The sequence below is a fragment of the Xyrauchen texanus genome, chromosome 39, assembly GCF_025860055.1.
Source record: "Xyrauchen texanus isolate HMW12.3.18 chromosome 39, RBS_HiC_50CHRs, whole genome shotgun sequence".
Classification (NCBI taxonomy): domain Eukaryota; kingdom Metazoa; phylum Chordata; class Actinopteri; order Cypriniformes; family Catostomidae; genus Xyrauchen; species Xyrauchen texanus.
In genome coordinates, this window is record NC_068314.1 from 31,641,691 (window position 1) to 31,654,449 (window position 12,759).

At 38.6% G+C, this 12,759-nt stretch overlaps 1 protein-coding gene across 1 annotated transcript in view; it reads right to left on the reverse strand.

Annotated features, from left to right (window-relative positions):
* LOC127632812 (forkhead box protein J3-like) overlaps positions 1–12,759 on the reverse strand; it is a 138,805-nt gene that overhangs the window by 15,887 nt on the left and 110,159 nt on the right. Inside the window, exons 6-7 of the mRNA XM_052111597.1 lie at positions 11,883–12,011; positions 1,328–1,502 (exon numbers count right to left, since the gene is read on the reverse strand). Of these exons, the coding sequence (XP_051967557.1) occupies positions 1,328–1,502; positions 11,883–12,011 (304 nt within the window). The remainder of the gene's footprint in view (positions 1–1,327; positions 1,503–11,882; positions 12,012–12,759) is intronic.

Here is a 12,759-nt window from a genome sequence, read left to right on the forward strand (position 1 = left end):
CTTCTTAAATCGTCCTGATTCCCTCTCCAACTTTTCATTTATGTTGTGATTGTTTTCAACTAGTGTCCAAAAAGGCCTAATGAGCCTCCAACATCTGCATACTCAATAGCGATCAACCAAATCGTGCAGCTCGCGTTCTTAAGAGGCCCTTTCCATCATGGTGCTGGCACTGTAAACCAATTTCAGTGGAGAGCTTTTAGAGCTGACTCTGGGCACTGCATCGTGGCAATCGCCAGAGAACACTCATCGGCGGGGTGACAGGGGTGCATCTCTTATCAGCAGAGAAAGCCTATTGTCCAACCATGGGAGAGCACAGAAAGCAATTAGCCAGCAGCCCCCCCGAATAATAATGCGAGTTCATTAGCTATTATCAAAGCCAGTGAATTAGCTCAGTGTTTCTAGCAGTGGGGTGTGAAATCCTCTCACTGGCTTTATTTGCTCATTTTAATTGCCCAAGCTTGTCTGACAAAGAGATTTCACTTTTATGCACATAAAAAGGTAACAACTTTCAACTATAAAACATAGATGAAAAGATAAAAGAAGTTCACTTTGGAAGCATTAACATGAAAAGCATTTGATTTGTCAAAGTAGGTTAGACCTGGAGGCTCATTTGACGTTGCACACGACCAACGCTTGTCAAGTACTTTTTGTATGTCATTCAATCAGATTACAACCAATAGGTATCAACTTTTAAAAGACAGGCAAGTTTGCAGTTAACTAAATCAAGCAGTTAGTTTTACTATATCATGATGAGTTTCCATTTGAAATGGTAAATTCTTGTCAATAAAAATTATTTTACAGCCCACCCGAGCTATATCTACCTTTGTAATCCATGAAAAATAATTCAGATAAAATACACTGCAGCTAAGCATGATCTAAAGAAACCTTCTTTGTTTATAGAAGAATATGTTACAGATTAGACTTTGAAAAGCAGACAATATTGAATATTATCTAGACATTGTTCTAATATGATCTCAGAAATATCCTCATGAATCCATAAACAGCAAGTTATCACTGCCTTAAGCATGCACAATTGAAAGATATGTCCACAATGAACTTATAATTACCAAAACTGGAATGCCCATCATTAATAAAGTTCTACAAGTCCCAGTCTCATATATGTTTGTTAATTCAATATTAGACTAATCTGATAATGCTTTCAGATACCAATAAGAATGTAGTACTCTCCGCTGCGGACACAAATTGTACAGATTTTCACCCCAAAATTTAGCACAAAAAAAGCAAAAAAAGTCTGCAATTTTCATCTGAGCCTGGTCATGATTCTTTTACTGTAGAATCTGATGGAATGGCCCTGTCTAAAACTCACCCTGTTGGTTGTAGGACTGCTCAAACACAGTCTTGTAAAGGCTGCGGAAGGAGGCACTGAGATCTTCAAAGTCAGAGAACAGCAGCTGCTTGTCACGGTCCGGTATGTTGTACTGGGCCTGAGGGGTCTGCTGCAAGCTCATGGACTGGGATACCGGCTCTGGATGACTCGTCACCTGAAGGGAGAGGAGGAGCATGATGATGATGGTTGTGCAAAGGGAAGAACAGAAGATTAGCGACAATGACAGAAATAAGACTTACCACTTTTAATGGCAGTGCTGCTCAGCCAGGCCCAGTGACCGGCAGGTTAGAGCTCAGATAGAACATGACAGCCCTGACTAGAGCACTCAGCATCACAGCAGAGGAAATGAACAGCCAGCCACACTGCAGTGCAATATGCAGGAGTGAAATCTCTGCATAGGCACACCAAAACTCTCTTGCAGATGCTTGACCATTTATTTCTGAGCATGGCAGAATCTGTACATACCCACACACGGCCATCATCAAAACAGATATGGCTCCTGAGAAACTCTCTGAATTTGATTTTTACGGCTATTTATTCTGTAATTAACAGCTTGGAAAAGCTAACTGAGAAACACAAAGTGAAATTGACAGCAAGATCATAACACAATATGCACAAGCAGGCACTCTTCAAAACAACTCCTTCAAAAGACAAATATCCTTCCAACAATAAACACTTCAGGGTAACCAGCCATTACAGATTTGCTGGACATGAATGAAATAGGTTTCTAGATGTTCACATCTATGAAACTGAGTGTAGAACTCCAAATTGGAGCTTCTCACTGTTCTGCATCTGCAGAGATGCCATTCATGCCCAGAATTAATGATTCATTGAATGGCACCCAATGCCATAATGCTGAGCATATTTGTGGCGTCCACAAGGGCAGAGGCTCTGCCATGTCTAGTTTGAGACACAGTGTTAAACAGACTGGAGAGTGAGGCAAAAACAGAGTCATCTGCCACTCCACTAAGTCTAATTCTAGCCATCGGTGCGAACTGGCGAGGGGAAATGTATTCTGAACACAGTGCAAAGCAAATGCAAACAAGTCTCACTGACAGATAATTGTTAGCACCAAGTATCTAGGCTCTGTAACACCCCCATTTTCACCTACAGACACCAAAACTAGGGATGCACCGAAATAAAAATTCTGGGCCGAAACCGAAAATCCAGGATGCACTTGGCCGAAAACCAAAACCGAAATGTACTTTTTTTTTTTTACCTATTTAAGAAACATATATATATTCTTTTGTGTATAATTGTATTAACATTATACTTTTTCATTAATTTCATGAATTTAATGAATCTGAATTGAAAAACTACAAACCAATAACATAAATCACACTTTTATTGAAAGAAACCAATATTGGACAAAAAATATATTAAAACATTATTAAATATTCTTCTTCATTCAGTTCTGTAAAAATCTAATTTTACAGCTTTTATTAACAATTATCCAAATAATGTAAAGTTTTAGAAAACTATTATATGCAAAACAACAGTCAAGTAATGAACTTAGCTAACATCTTTCAAAAAGTTTAAATATGCAACAGTAATTTTAATTAAAACAAAAAGGCAGAACACAGAATGGCAGAGGGCCTCTATTCCAATGATCTATATAGAACTATAATATATATATATATATATATATATATATATATATATATATATATATATATATATATATATAGATCAGTGCTCTATTCTGTTTATGTAAACGTATGTACACTTTAAGTGAAAATGATTGTGCAAAACAACAGTGCAAAACAGCAGTAATTGAACTAAATCCAACCTCAACTGTAAACAACAGATGTATCCTCAACTGAAGAACAAGTGTAATGTAATTGCTATACACATCAAATTGGACCGCTTTCTATTTAACTAAGTGACCGGTTTCTCTTCAAGAACAAAAGTTGCTAAATTTTCTGACAGTCTCTCCTGTCAGAAAGCTCATCAAGAACATGAGATGCTGCACTGAATAGACTCTCACTCTCTGTGCTGGTGCTTGGGCAGATAAATACCTGTGCGCAATCCGCGCAAGCAAAGGAAAGCGGTCTTTGTTTATGCGCCAGTAGTCAAGGGGATTGCCGCTTCTGGCGTAGTTCAGATAAATACGTCTCAAGTTGTGTTGCAGCAGCGCTAGTTGTGGCACTGCTGTGGATCGGGGTGCTTTCCTGTAGAATCTCTTGCTGTACTGTGTATATATATATCTTGAAAGTTCTGCTGAACAAACACTGCAGATCGCAAATGTGATGTCCTTATCAGAAACTTTGAAGAATTTCCACACCGCTGACATGATCAGCCTTTGTTTGGTAGCGCTGTGATAAGGGCTAGATCGATCCAGAGTGAAATCAGAGCACTGAGGGGCGGGGCGAGGAGGTATATATTTTCGGCTCATATTTTCGGCCTTTTTTCTCTTTCGGCCGAAAACCGAAAGTGCCATTTTCGGCGGCCGAAATTTCTCGGCGGCCGAACTTTCGGTGCATCCCTAACCAAAACTGTACATATATAGATCTCATCAAGCCAGAGAACTTTCATGCTGACAGTCATAAGCTCACAACAGAAAGTCTGAAATTTTGGATTGTTTGAAAAATGCATGCTCTAGAATTTTAAATACTCCTAAGGGAATCATGTTACAGGTACCAAATGTGGGCGACATCATGCCAAGACATTGACAATGCTAAATTGTGAGCGGATTTTTGATATATTAAAAGGTGTTGCCATGGCAACGCAATAAAGTAACATCAAAAACTGGGAAACAGGAAGTGTCTCGCATATTCTGCGTGCACTGTGTGATTTACATAAAAATTTAGCCGTGTGTTTGGCCGTGCGGGCTGACAGGAAGTGTGGCAATTTTAACATACTTTGAAATATCTTTCTTATGTTTACCCGAATTGCTTAAATTTTTTTTAGAATAATGTCAAGACAGCGCAGATTTAAAATTCTGAAAGGTTTCTTGATATCTTAAATGGTGTTGCCATAATGACATTAAATGCCATAATTCTTTATGGATATTCACATATTACTTTTTAATTTTCCCCTTTTCTCCCCAATTTGGAATGTCCAATTCCCACTACTTAGTAAGTCCTCGTAGTGGCGCGGTTACTCACCTCAATCCAGGTAGCGGATTAGTGCCTCCGCTTCTAAGACAGTCAATCCATGCATTTTATCATGTGGCTCGCTGTGCATGACACCATGGAGACACCGCATGTGGAGGCTCATGCTTCTCTCTGTGATCCACACACAATTTACCATGCGCACCACTGTGAGCGAGAACCACTAAATCGCAACCACGAGGAGGTTACCCTATGTGACTCTACCCTACCTAGCAACCGGGCCAATTTGGTTGCTTAGGAGACCTGGTTGGAGTCACTCCGCACACTCTGGATTCAAACTCACTACTTCAGGGGGTTGTAGTCAGCATCAATACTCTGATCTACCCAGGCCCATTATTCACATGTTTTTGAGGTACTTTGCATGCTTTAATTTTTATGCCATTTTGCACACACATCAGAGTGGTTGGCCATTAGGCCTGGAAAAAAAATATAACACAATGGTGTGGCTGGGGAGCTCTGTAGCACCACCTTTTGACAAAAGTGGTGGGGTCAGTTTCTTCCATGGTCACCAAACTTGCTACGAATTTTGTTCTCATCAAGCCGTACAACTTTCAAAAATAAGTCATTAGCTTCACCCAACAGGAAGTCGGACATTTTAGATTAAATGTGCATTTTTGGAAAATTGCAGGCCCTGAACTTTTTAATACTTCTACTTGGGGATTAATGTGACTGTCACCAAATTTAACCTTATGCCAACACATTGAAGATGCTAAAATACTAACAGATTTTTAATAATCGAATGGTGTTACCATGGCGAGGCAATAAATTATGGGCAAAAGTGTGAAACTGGAAGTTCCTTATATCGTCTGTGTGCATTCTATGATTTTGATGAAAATTCAGCTGTATGTTTGGTAATGGGTCTGATCACATTTATGCAGCTATTATGGGTCACTGCCATAGCGACACCAACTGGCAGCAGGAAGTATGGCCCTCTTGTGTGTGTGTGTATATGTGTGTGTATATATGTATGTGTATATATGTATGTATGTATGTGTGTGTGTATATATATATATATATATATATATATATATATATATATATATATATATATACACACATACATATACACACACACACACGTTGGTCTACCTATCATTATGAGGACTTTCCATAGACTTAATGACTTTTATACTGTACAAACTATAGATTCTATCCTCTAAACCTAACACAACCCCTAAACCTTACCCTCACAGAAAACCTTCTGCATTTTTACATTTTCAATAAAACATTGTTTAGTATGATTTTTAAGCGATTTGAATTATGGGGATACTAGAAATGTCCTCATAAATCACATTTATAGCATAATACCCTTGTAATTACAAATTTGTAACTTACAAAATTGTCCTCGTAAATCACAAAAACACGCACACGCGCACACACACATACATGTATAAACACTTTTCGGGGAAACACATGTGAACCTGTCTTTGAAAACCCAGCAAAAGTAATTATTTGGTGATTCACTGTTTTCTACATAAAATCATCCTACATAATGTAAAGTACATACTGTGAAAATATACCCTTGATATCTTTAATATTGACTGAGTAAGGCTATGTCAAAGATTTGCTGAATTTCGGGCTCAAAAAATCATGTTTTTGAGAAATTCCAATGTAGTTTAAAACTACATTGGAACTAATTTCTAAAACTGCAACACATTTGAACCATAATTGTGTCATATGCCCACATTAAAGCTGAGATTCTCCCATTTTCAGTGATATATGGCATATTTATGGGAACATTCTTAAAGTTTTGTAAAACAGGCAGATTATTTAATATATCAAAAGAAAATCTTGTTCTCTTACTGGGCTACTGTTTAACATTTGGAGTAAAAAAAACATGTTCAAGGGATAGTTCACCCAAACATGAAAATGTTGTCATCATTTACACACCCTGAGTATTCTCATTTTTTGGGTGAACTATCCCTTTAACAGGTCAGTCGCAAACTATAAATATTTTCAGAGCAAAATATTTGATAATTTCAGGGACTCTATTCACAAAAGTATGTACATTTTGGTATTTAAAAGTCTAAAATTAGTATTCAAATAAAATAAAAAAAATGAAAAGAAACTGTAATATCATAATTTGGGACAATTCAACCAAGATTAATATCATACAAGCCATTTAAGCAATCAGCTATTTTCTGTTCCTGCTCGTGCTTCATAGGTGCCATGTCAGATAGTTAAATTCATCAACCCGACACATCAGCATCCAGAAAACGAATTATTTGACATGTAGCAGGCCTAAAATGTCCTTAAAATAAGCTGATAATTATTGACAGAATGTTGAGCTACAAAACAAATAAACTGTAATCTGCGATATTGGATATTGGATATTTTGGAACACCATCGCTATTTGAAATAAATGTTTTTTGATCAAAACTAGACAGGCCCCATTTCCAGCAGCCATCACTCAAACACCTTATCCTTGAGTAATCATGCTAAATTGCTAATTTGGTATTAGAAAATCACTTGCCATTATATAAAACACAGTTGAAAGCTGTTTAATATTGTCTTTGTCTTTGAGTTTCCACAGTATGCTATAGACTGGCATGTCTTAAGGTCAATATTAGGTCAAAAACAGCAAAAAAAGAAACCGCTTTCTCTAGAAACTCATCAGTCAAACACTGTTTTGAGGAATGAAGGCTATACAATGCTTGAAATTGCCAAAAAACAGAGATTTAATACAAAAGGTGTACACTACAGTCTTCAAAGACAAAGGACATCTGGCTCTAACAAGGACAGAAAGAGATGTGGAAGACCAGATACAACTAAACAAGAGGATAAGTACATCAGAGTCTCTGGTTTGAGAAATAGACGCCTCACATGTCCTCAGCTGACAGCTTCATTGAATTCTACCCGCTCAACACCAGTTTCATGTACAACAGTAAAGAGAGGACTTAGGGGTGCAGGCCTTATGGGAAGAATTGCAAACAAAAAGCCACTTTTGTAACAGAAGTGTAAAATGCATTTTTATTGTATAGTCTTCTTATTTTTTGTATACTGTATATTGTGTGTGTGTGTGTATATAGGTGTATATTGTGTTGTGTAAATCAGATGTTTATCGAAATTGTCATACTGCTATGTTGCTTGGAACCGCACCCATGACTTTCACCCATTGTTGCACTTGTGAATATGGTTGAGTGACAATAAAGGGACTTGATGGGATTTGATGGAGAAAAACAAAAACAAAAGTTTAGAGTGGGCTAAGAAAGACAGACATTGGACAGCAGATAATTGGAAAAGAGTTTTATGCATCTTAACCCCACTGAGCTTTTGTGGGATCAGCTAGACTATAAGGTGCATGAGAAGTGCCCGACAAGACAGCCACAACTATGACAAGTGCTACAGGAAGTGTGGGGTGAAATGTCACTTGAGTATCTGGACAAACTGACAGCTAGAATGACAAGGATCTGCAAAGCTGTCAGTGCTGCACATGGAGAATTTTTTTATGAGAACTCTTGGTAGTTTAAGAAGTTGTATAGCTATTATAATAGTAATTTTTCACGATATTAATGTCCTGACTATAAATTGTGATCAGTTGAATACCACTTCGGTGAAAAAAAGTTCCACTTTCTTTCCATAAGAGCAAAATCGGTACATTATTCCAAACTTTTGGCTGCCAGTGTATATATTTTTTATTGAAGCAAAAAGGTTATCCAACACCTATATCATCCATGTGAAAAACGAACTGCCCTCATAAACTTAATAGCTGGTTGTGCCACCTTTAGCAGTAACAACTGCAACCAAACGCTTCCGATAACTGGAGATCAGTCTTTCACAATCCTCCGGAGGAAATTTGGTCCACTCTCCTTTGCAGAATTGAGGGTTTGTTTGAGCATGAGCTGCCCATTCAAGGTCATGCCACAGTATTTCAATTGGGTTCAAATCAGGACTTTGACTAAGCCACTCTAAAACTTTAATTTAGCTTAATTTGATCCATTCAGAGGTGGACTTACTCCTACGCTTTAGATCATTGTCTTGCTGCATAATCCAGTTGCGCTTGAGCTTCAACTCAACAGACTGATGACAGGACGTTCATCTTTAGGATTTTCTGGTTGAGAGCAGAATTAATGTTTCCCTCAATTATTGTAAATTGCCCTGGAGCAGCAAAGCATCCCCACACAATCACACTACCACCACCACGCTTGACCATAGGTATGATGTTCTTTTTTGTGGAATTCGGTGTTTGATTTACAACAGATGTAATGGGAACCCTGTCTACCAAACAGTTCCACTTTCGACTCATCAGTCCACAGAACAAAGTTGAGGATCATCAAGATGTGTTTTGGCAAAAGACAAGCCTTAATATTATTCTGGGTTAACAGTGTTTTTTGCCTCGCCACACTTCCACGGATGCAAGTTTTGGCCAGTGTCTTTCTGATAGTGGAGGCATGAACAGTGAGTAACCTTAATTAATGCGAGAGAGTCCTGCAGTTCCTTGTAAATTGTCCTTGGATTTTTTTTAAACTTCCTGGATGAGTCGCTGCTGTGCTCTTAGATGAATTTTGGGAGGTTGGCCACTTCTGGGAAGGTTCACTATTGTGCCAAGTTTTCTCCATTTGGAGTCCCAGAGCCTTTGAAATAGATTTGTAACCATTCCCAGACTGATGTATTTCAATCACCTTTTTCCTCATCATTTCTAGAATCTCTTTCAACTTTGGCATAGTGTGCTACTGGGTGAGATCTTTTAGCCAACTTCATGCTGCTGAAAAAGTTATATTTATTTGTTGATTTGATTGAACAGGGCTGGCAGTAATCAGGCCTGGGTGTGTCTGGTCCAGCTGAATCCCAATAAATACTAAATACATAGACTTGGCAATTTAGTAACTAGGGGGCAAATACTTTTTCCACACAGGCCCAGTTGGTATTGGATAACTTTTTTGCTTCAATAAATAACATTATCATTTAAAAATTTTATTTTGTGTTTACTCCAATTGCCTTTGTTAGAATTTGTTTGAAAATTTTAGTATGAGATATACACAAAAAAAGAAGAAATCAGGATGGGGTAAATACTTTTTCATAGCACTGTAGAGTAATTTGTTAGAAACACTGGTTAATGCTATTATAAAATGGCTGCAAATGGAAGGGCATGAAGTCACCTGCTAGCATGCTTCATTAGCAGCAGTGACTACTAATTATCCACAAGAAAGATGAGCAGTGGGAGTGAGATGACACACTATGCATCACTGTAAAGATGGGCACACATAATCGGGTTACGTTCAAACAGACCTCAGAGTTTGAATCAGCTGGGCTAGAGACGGAGAAATAAAGCAAAAAAAATGACAGACAGACAGAGACAGACTGAAAGAGCATTGTCTGGCTGGCTGAAGTGAATTTATCAATGTCTGTGCTGGATCAATGCTGAGAGCCTGGAGCGAGGAACATGCAGGGCTTCTAAGGAAACCACAACAAAGAGGCAGCATCTCTGGTGGCAGGACATCAGAAGCAGCATTTCTCTTTAGCACCGCTCCAGCAGTATGAGCTCTTCCTTTCATTCCTTTAACCCCTGTGTTAGCACACTCCCATGCACAGGCCTTCATACTCCAGCATTCTGACAAACACACGTTATGGAAGGCTGGTTCTCATAAAACCGAGCTCCAGAATGAGATTCTATAAGCGTTCTCCAAACTCTCAACGAGTTAAAGAGCAGAATGACCTCGTGGTAGGTGTTGTGATGGCAAGGATATGACCAATTGTTCAAGATTGGGGGGACCAAATGTACAGGGTTACACATTTTTTGGCCATAGACTTTTGTTGCTCATGATTACAGGATATATATTTTTAATAGGGTTGGGTATCGATTTTCAGATGCATCACAATCTTTATTTGAATGATCTCGATATTGATTCTTAAATCCAAATATTGATCTTTTACTCCACGCGCAACCAAAGTCCTGGCATAATTCTTTATCCCCCAATACACAACGCATATACTATACTGTAGATGTGAGGGACATTAGTATGTATAAATTGACAGTTTAGTGTGTGCATGATTTTCCCTTTTACCACTGTACTCCTAGAAATATTTAATAATTTTTGCAGTGTTTACTTGTTGATATGATGTAGAGCTTCATCCTATGACATTAGTTATCCAGTCTGTTCCATGTCCAGTACATGCTAGGTATGGGCATTTTGTAGAGTCGAGCAATGACATGTACATAAATGTATATATAATAACATGTCTGAAAAACGTCTTTAGCTGCTGCATTGAATCTTGTTGTTCCAGTGTATCATCTATTCAATATTATAGGCTGTTATAAAATAATCTGTTACAAAATGTACAAAATATAATGCATCATATTTTGTCATTATGTGAAGATTTGCTGCCCAACTCAATGAAAGAATGTGCACAATGAGTGTCTGTCTGTTCTTCCTTCAGGTTACCATAATAACCTTAGTAAGTGCACACCAGTTTTTTAGTGACTTTATTTTCAAATCGCTGTTGGCTTAATAGGAGACACCATAACATCACATTTTTAATATGCGTGTTAAGCTGAAGTTCAGTTTTGAAGATGCTGCATTCTGCTCCATTGAGCTGTGCTCTGTCTAGCTGTTTGAAACCCTCGCCTGCTGTATATGCGCTGCTTCAGCTCCATATTGTTGTCTCTGTGATGATTCATGAAGTGTTTCATTCAACTCGGAGAGTCCGAATTTCCACATTTCAACTGGGTAAAGTGCAACGGAATGACACTATGTCGGACTTCTGACTTGAAAACTCGTGAGGAAATCTTCAACTCCCATTTTGTCAGGATGCAGGTGTGTGTGTGTTACAGCACGTAAACATTTTGGCACCCAGGGCAGGGAGATTTACAGTCAGTGACAAACATTCACTTTTATTAAATAATAACCATTAACGAGTCAAAGTTCTTACATTAAATGATAATAAAATGTGTTTTGCTATCGTTTTGCAGAGACAAGGGTTCAAAACACTGTGAATTACACTCTCTTTTGATTATCGTCAAGATAGCATTGCAGCACTGCGTCGTATATCAGTTTGGTTGCTATGAGACGTCTCTGACAATCAATGTACCCCCCTCACAACGCAATCACAAATCAAAATTTAAAATAAGCTCCCTCATTGACACGTTTGTGTTTAGTTATCAGGTAATTGTCACTGATTTTCAAATGAAGTGAAAAGTCACATCATGCATGATCACCATCGATCATTGTTTTCATGATCGATTATTGCTGCCACATCCGAGTACTAGAGTACTCATGCCCATCCCTAGTACATGCGCAGTCTTCAAACACCCATCAGAACGCTGCTTATGCAAGGTATGTTAAACTGCTTTTCCCTAAGCAGTGAAAGGAAAACTGTGTTTTTGTTTACATGTCTCAGAAAGCTGCTTTCTGCAAAACCATTTTAATACACTGTTTTCATGTAAATAGTGTCAGAGTTTCAAGAAGAGTGTGCACACTTACCGGAGTGTAGCTGTGCACGCTGCCCACACTGTTGAGATTAACAGAGGCCAAACTCTGGTCGGACAGGCTATTGTTAAGGCTGCTTCGAGGGCTGTCACTCCCATCCTGGTCGGGGTTATACAATGCCACCTGGAAATCAAGCAAGTGGAAAACAAAGTGAGTAAGCTAGAGGTAAACTTGAGATATTACAAAAAACTGTTTTCACAGAGCAGATACCATAGGTGGATGGGGAAAAGCTGCCAAACAAGCAGAAACCTTCTGGTTTAAGAGGTCTTGAGGGGAACCCATAACAGTAACTAAAGAGTTGTTACATCACATATTTTGTAATGCATTTACAATATGTGTGACATGCGCACAGCACGTCTTCTGTACAAAAATAAGTTCAGCATTAATGTGCTGTTCCCCACACTGTGGCTCATATGGAGGGAACATGGCTGGTGGCCAGCAAGATAATCTGCTGTCCAAGACGGCTGAAAGGGGAAAGCTCTTCTTCAGTAAAGGTCATGTTGTTGGCAGCATCAGAATCATCAACTCGCATGGTGCAAATTGGTTTAGGAAAGCTCACAAAGGTCCTGAAATCTACAGAGACCCTGACCTTTCTGCACACGCCGATGAATGCACAGTTTTCCATGGCGGAAAACCTCCACTTCAAAATGATAATTCCAATTATCATTTGAAAAGCTGAACTGCAAATATGTGCTGGTTATAGAAAGAGAATAAATAAGGCATTGGAGGGATGGTGTGGGAATTAATATAATGAGCTCCTGGGAGAATAGTCCTACATCGAGTTTGCCTGGGAAGGAAAAGATGAATGGAATTGCAACAATGCTGGCCGTGCTCGCTTCACACACTGCATGTCTTGGCAGCCGCAGTGTTG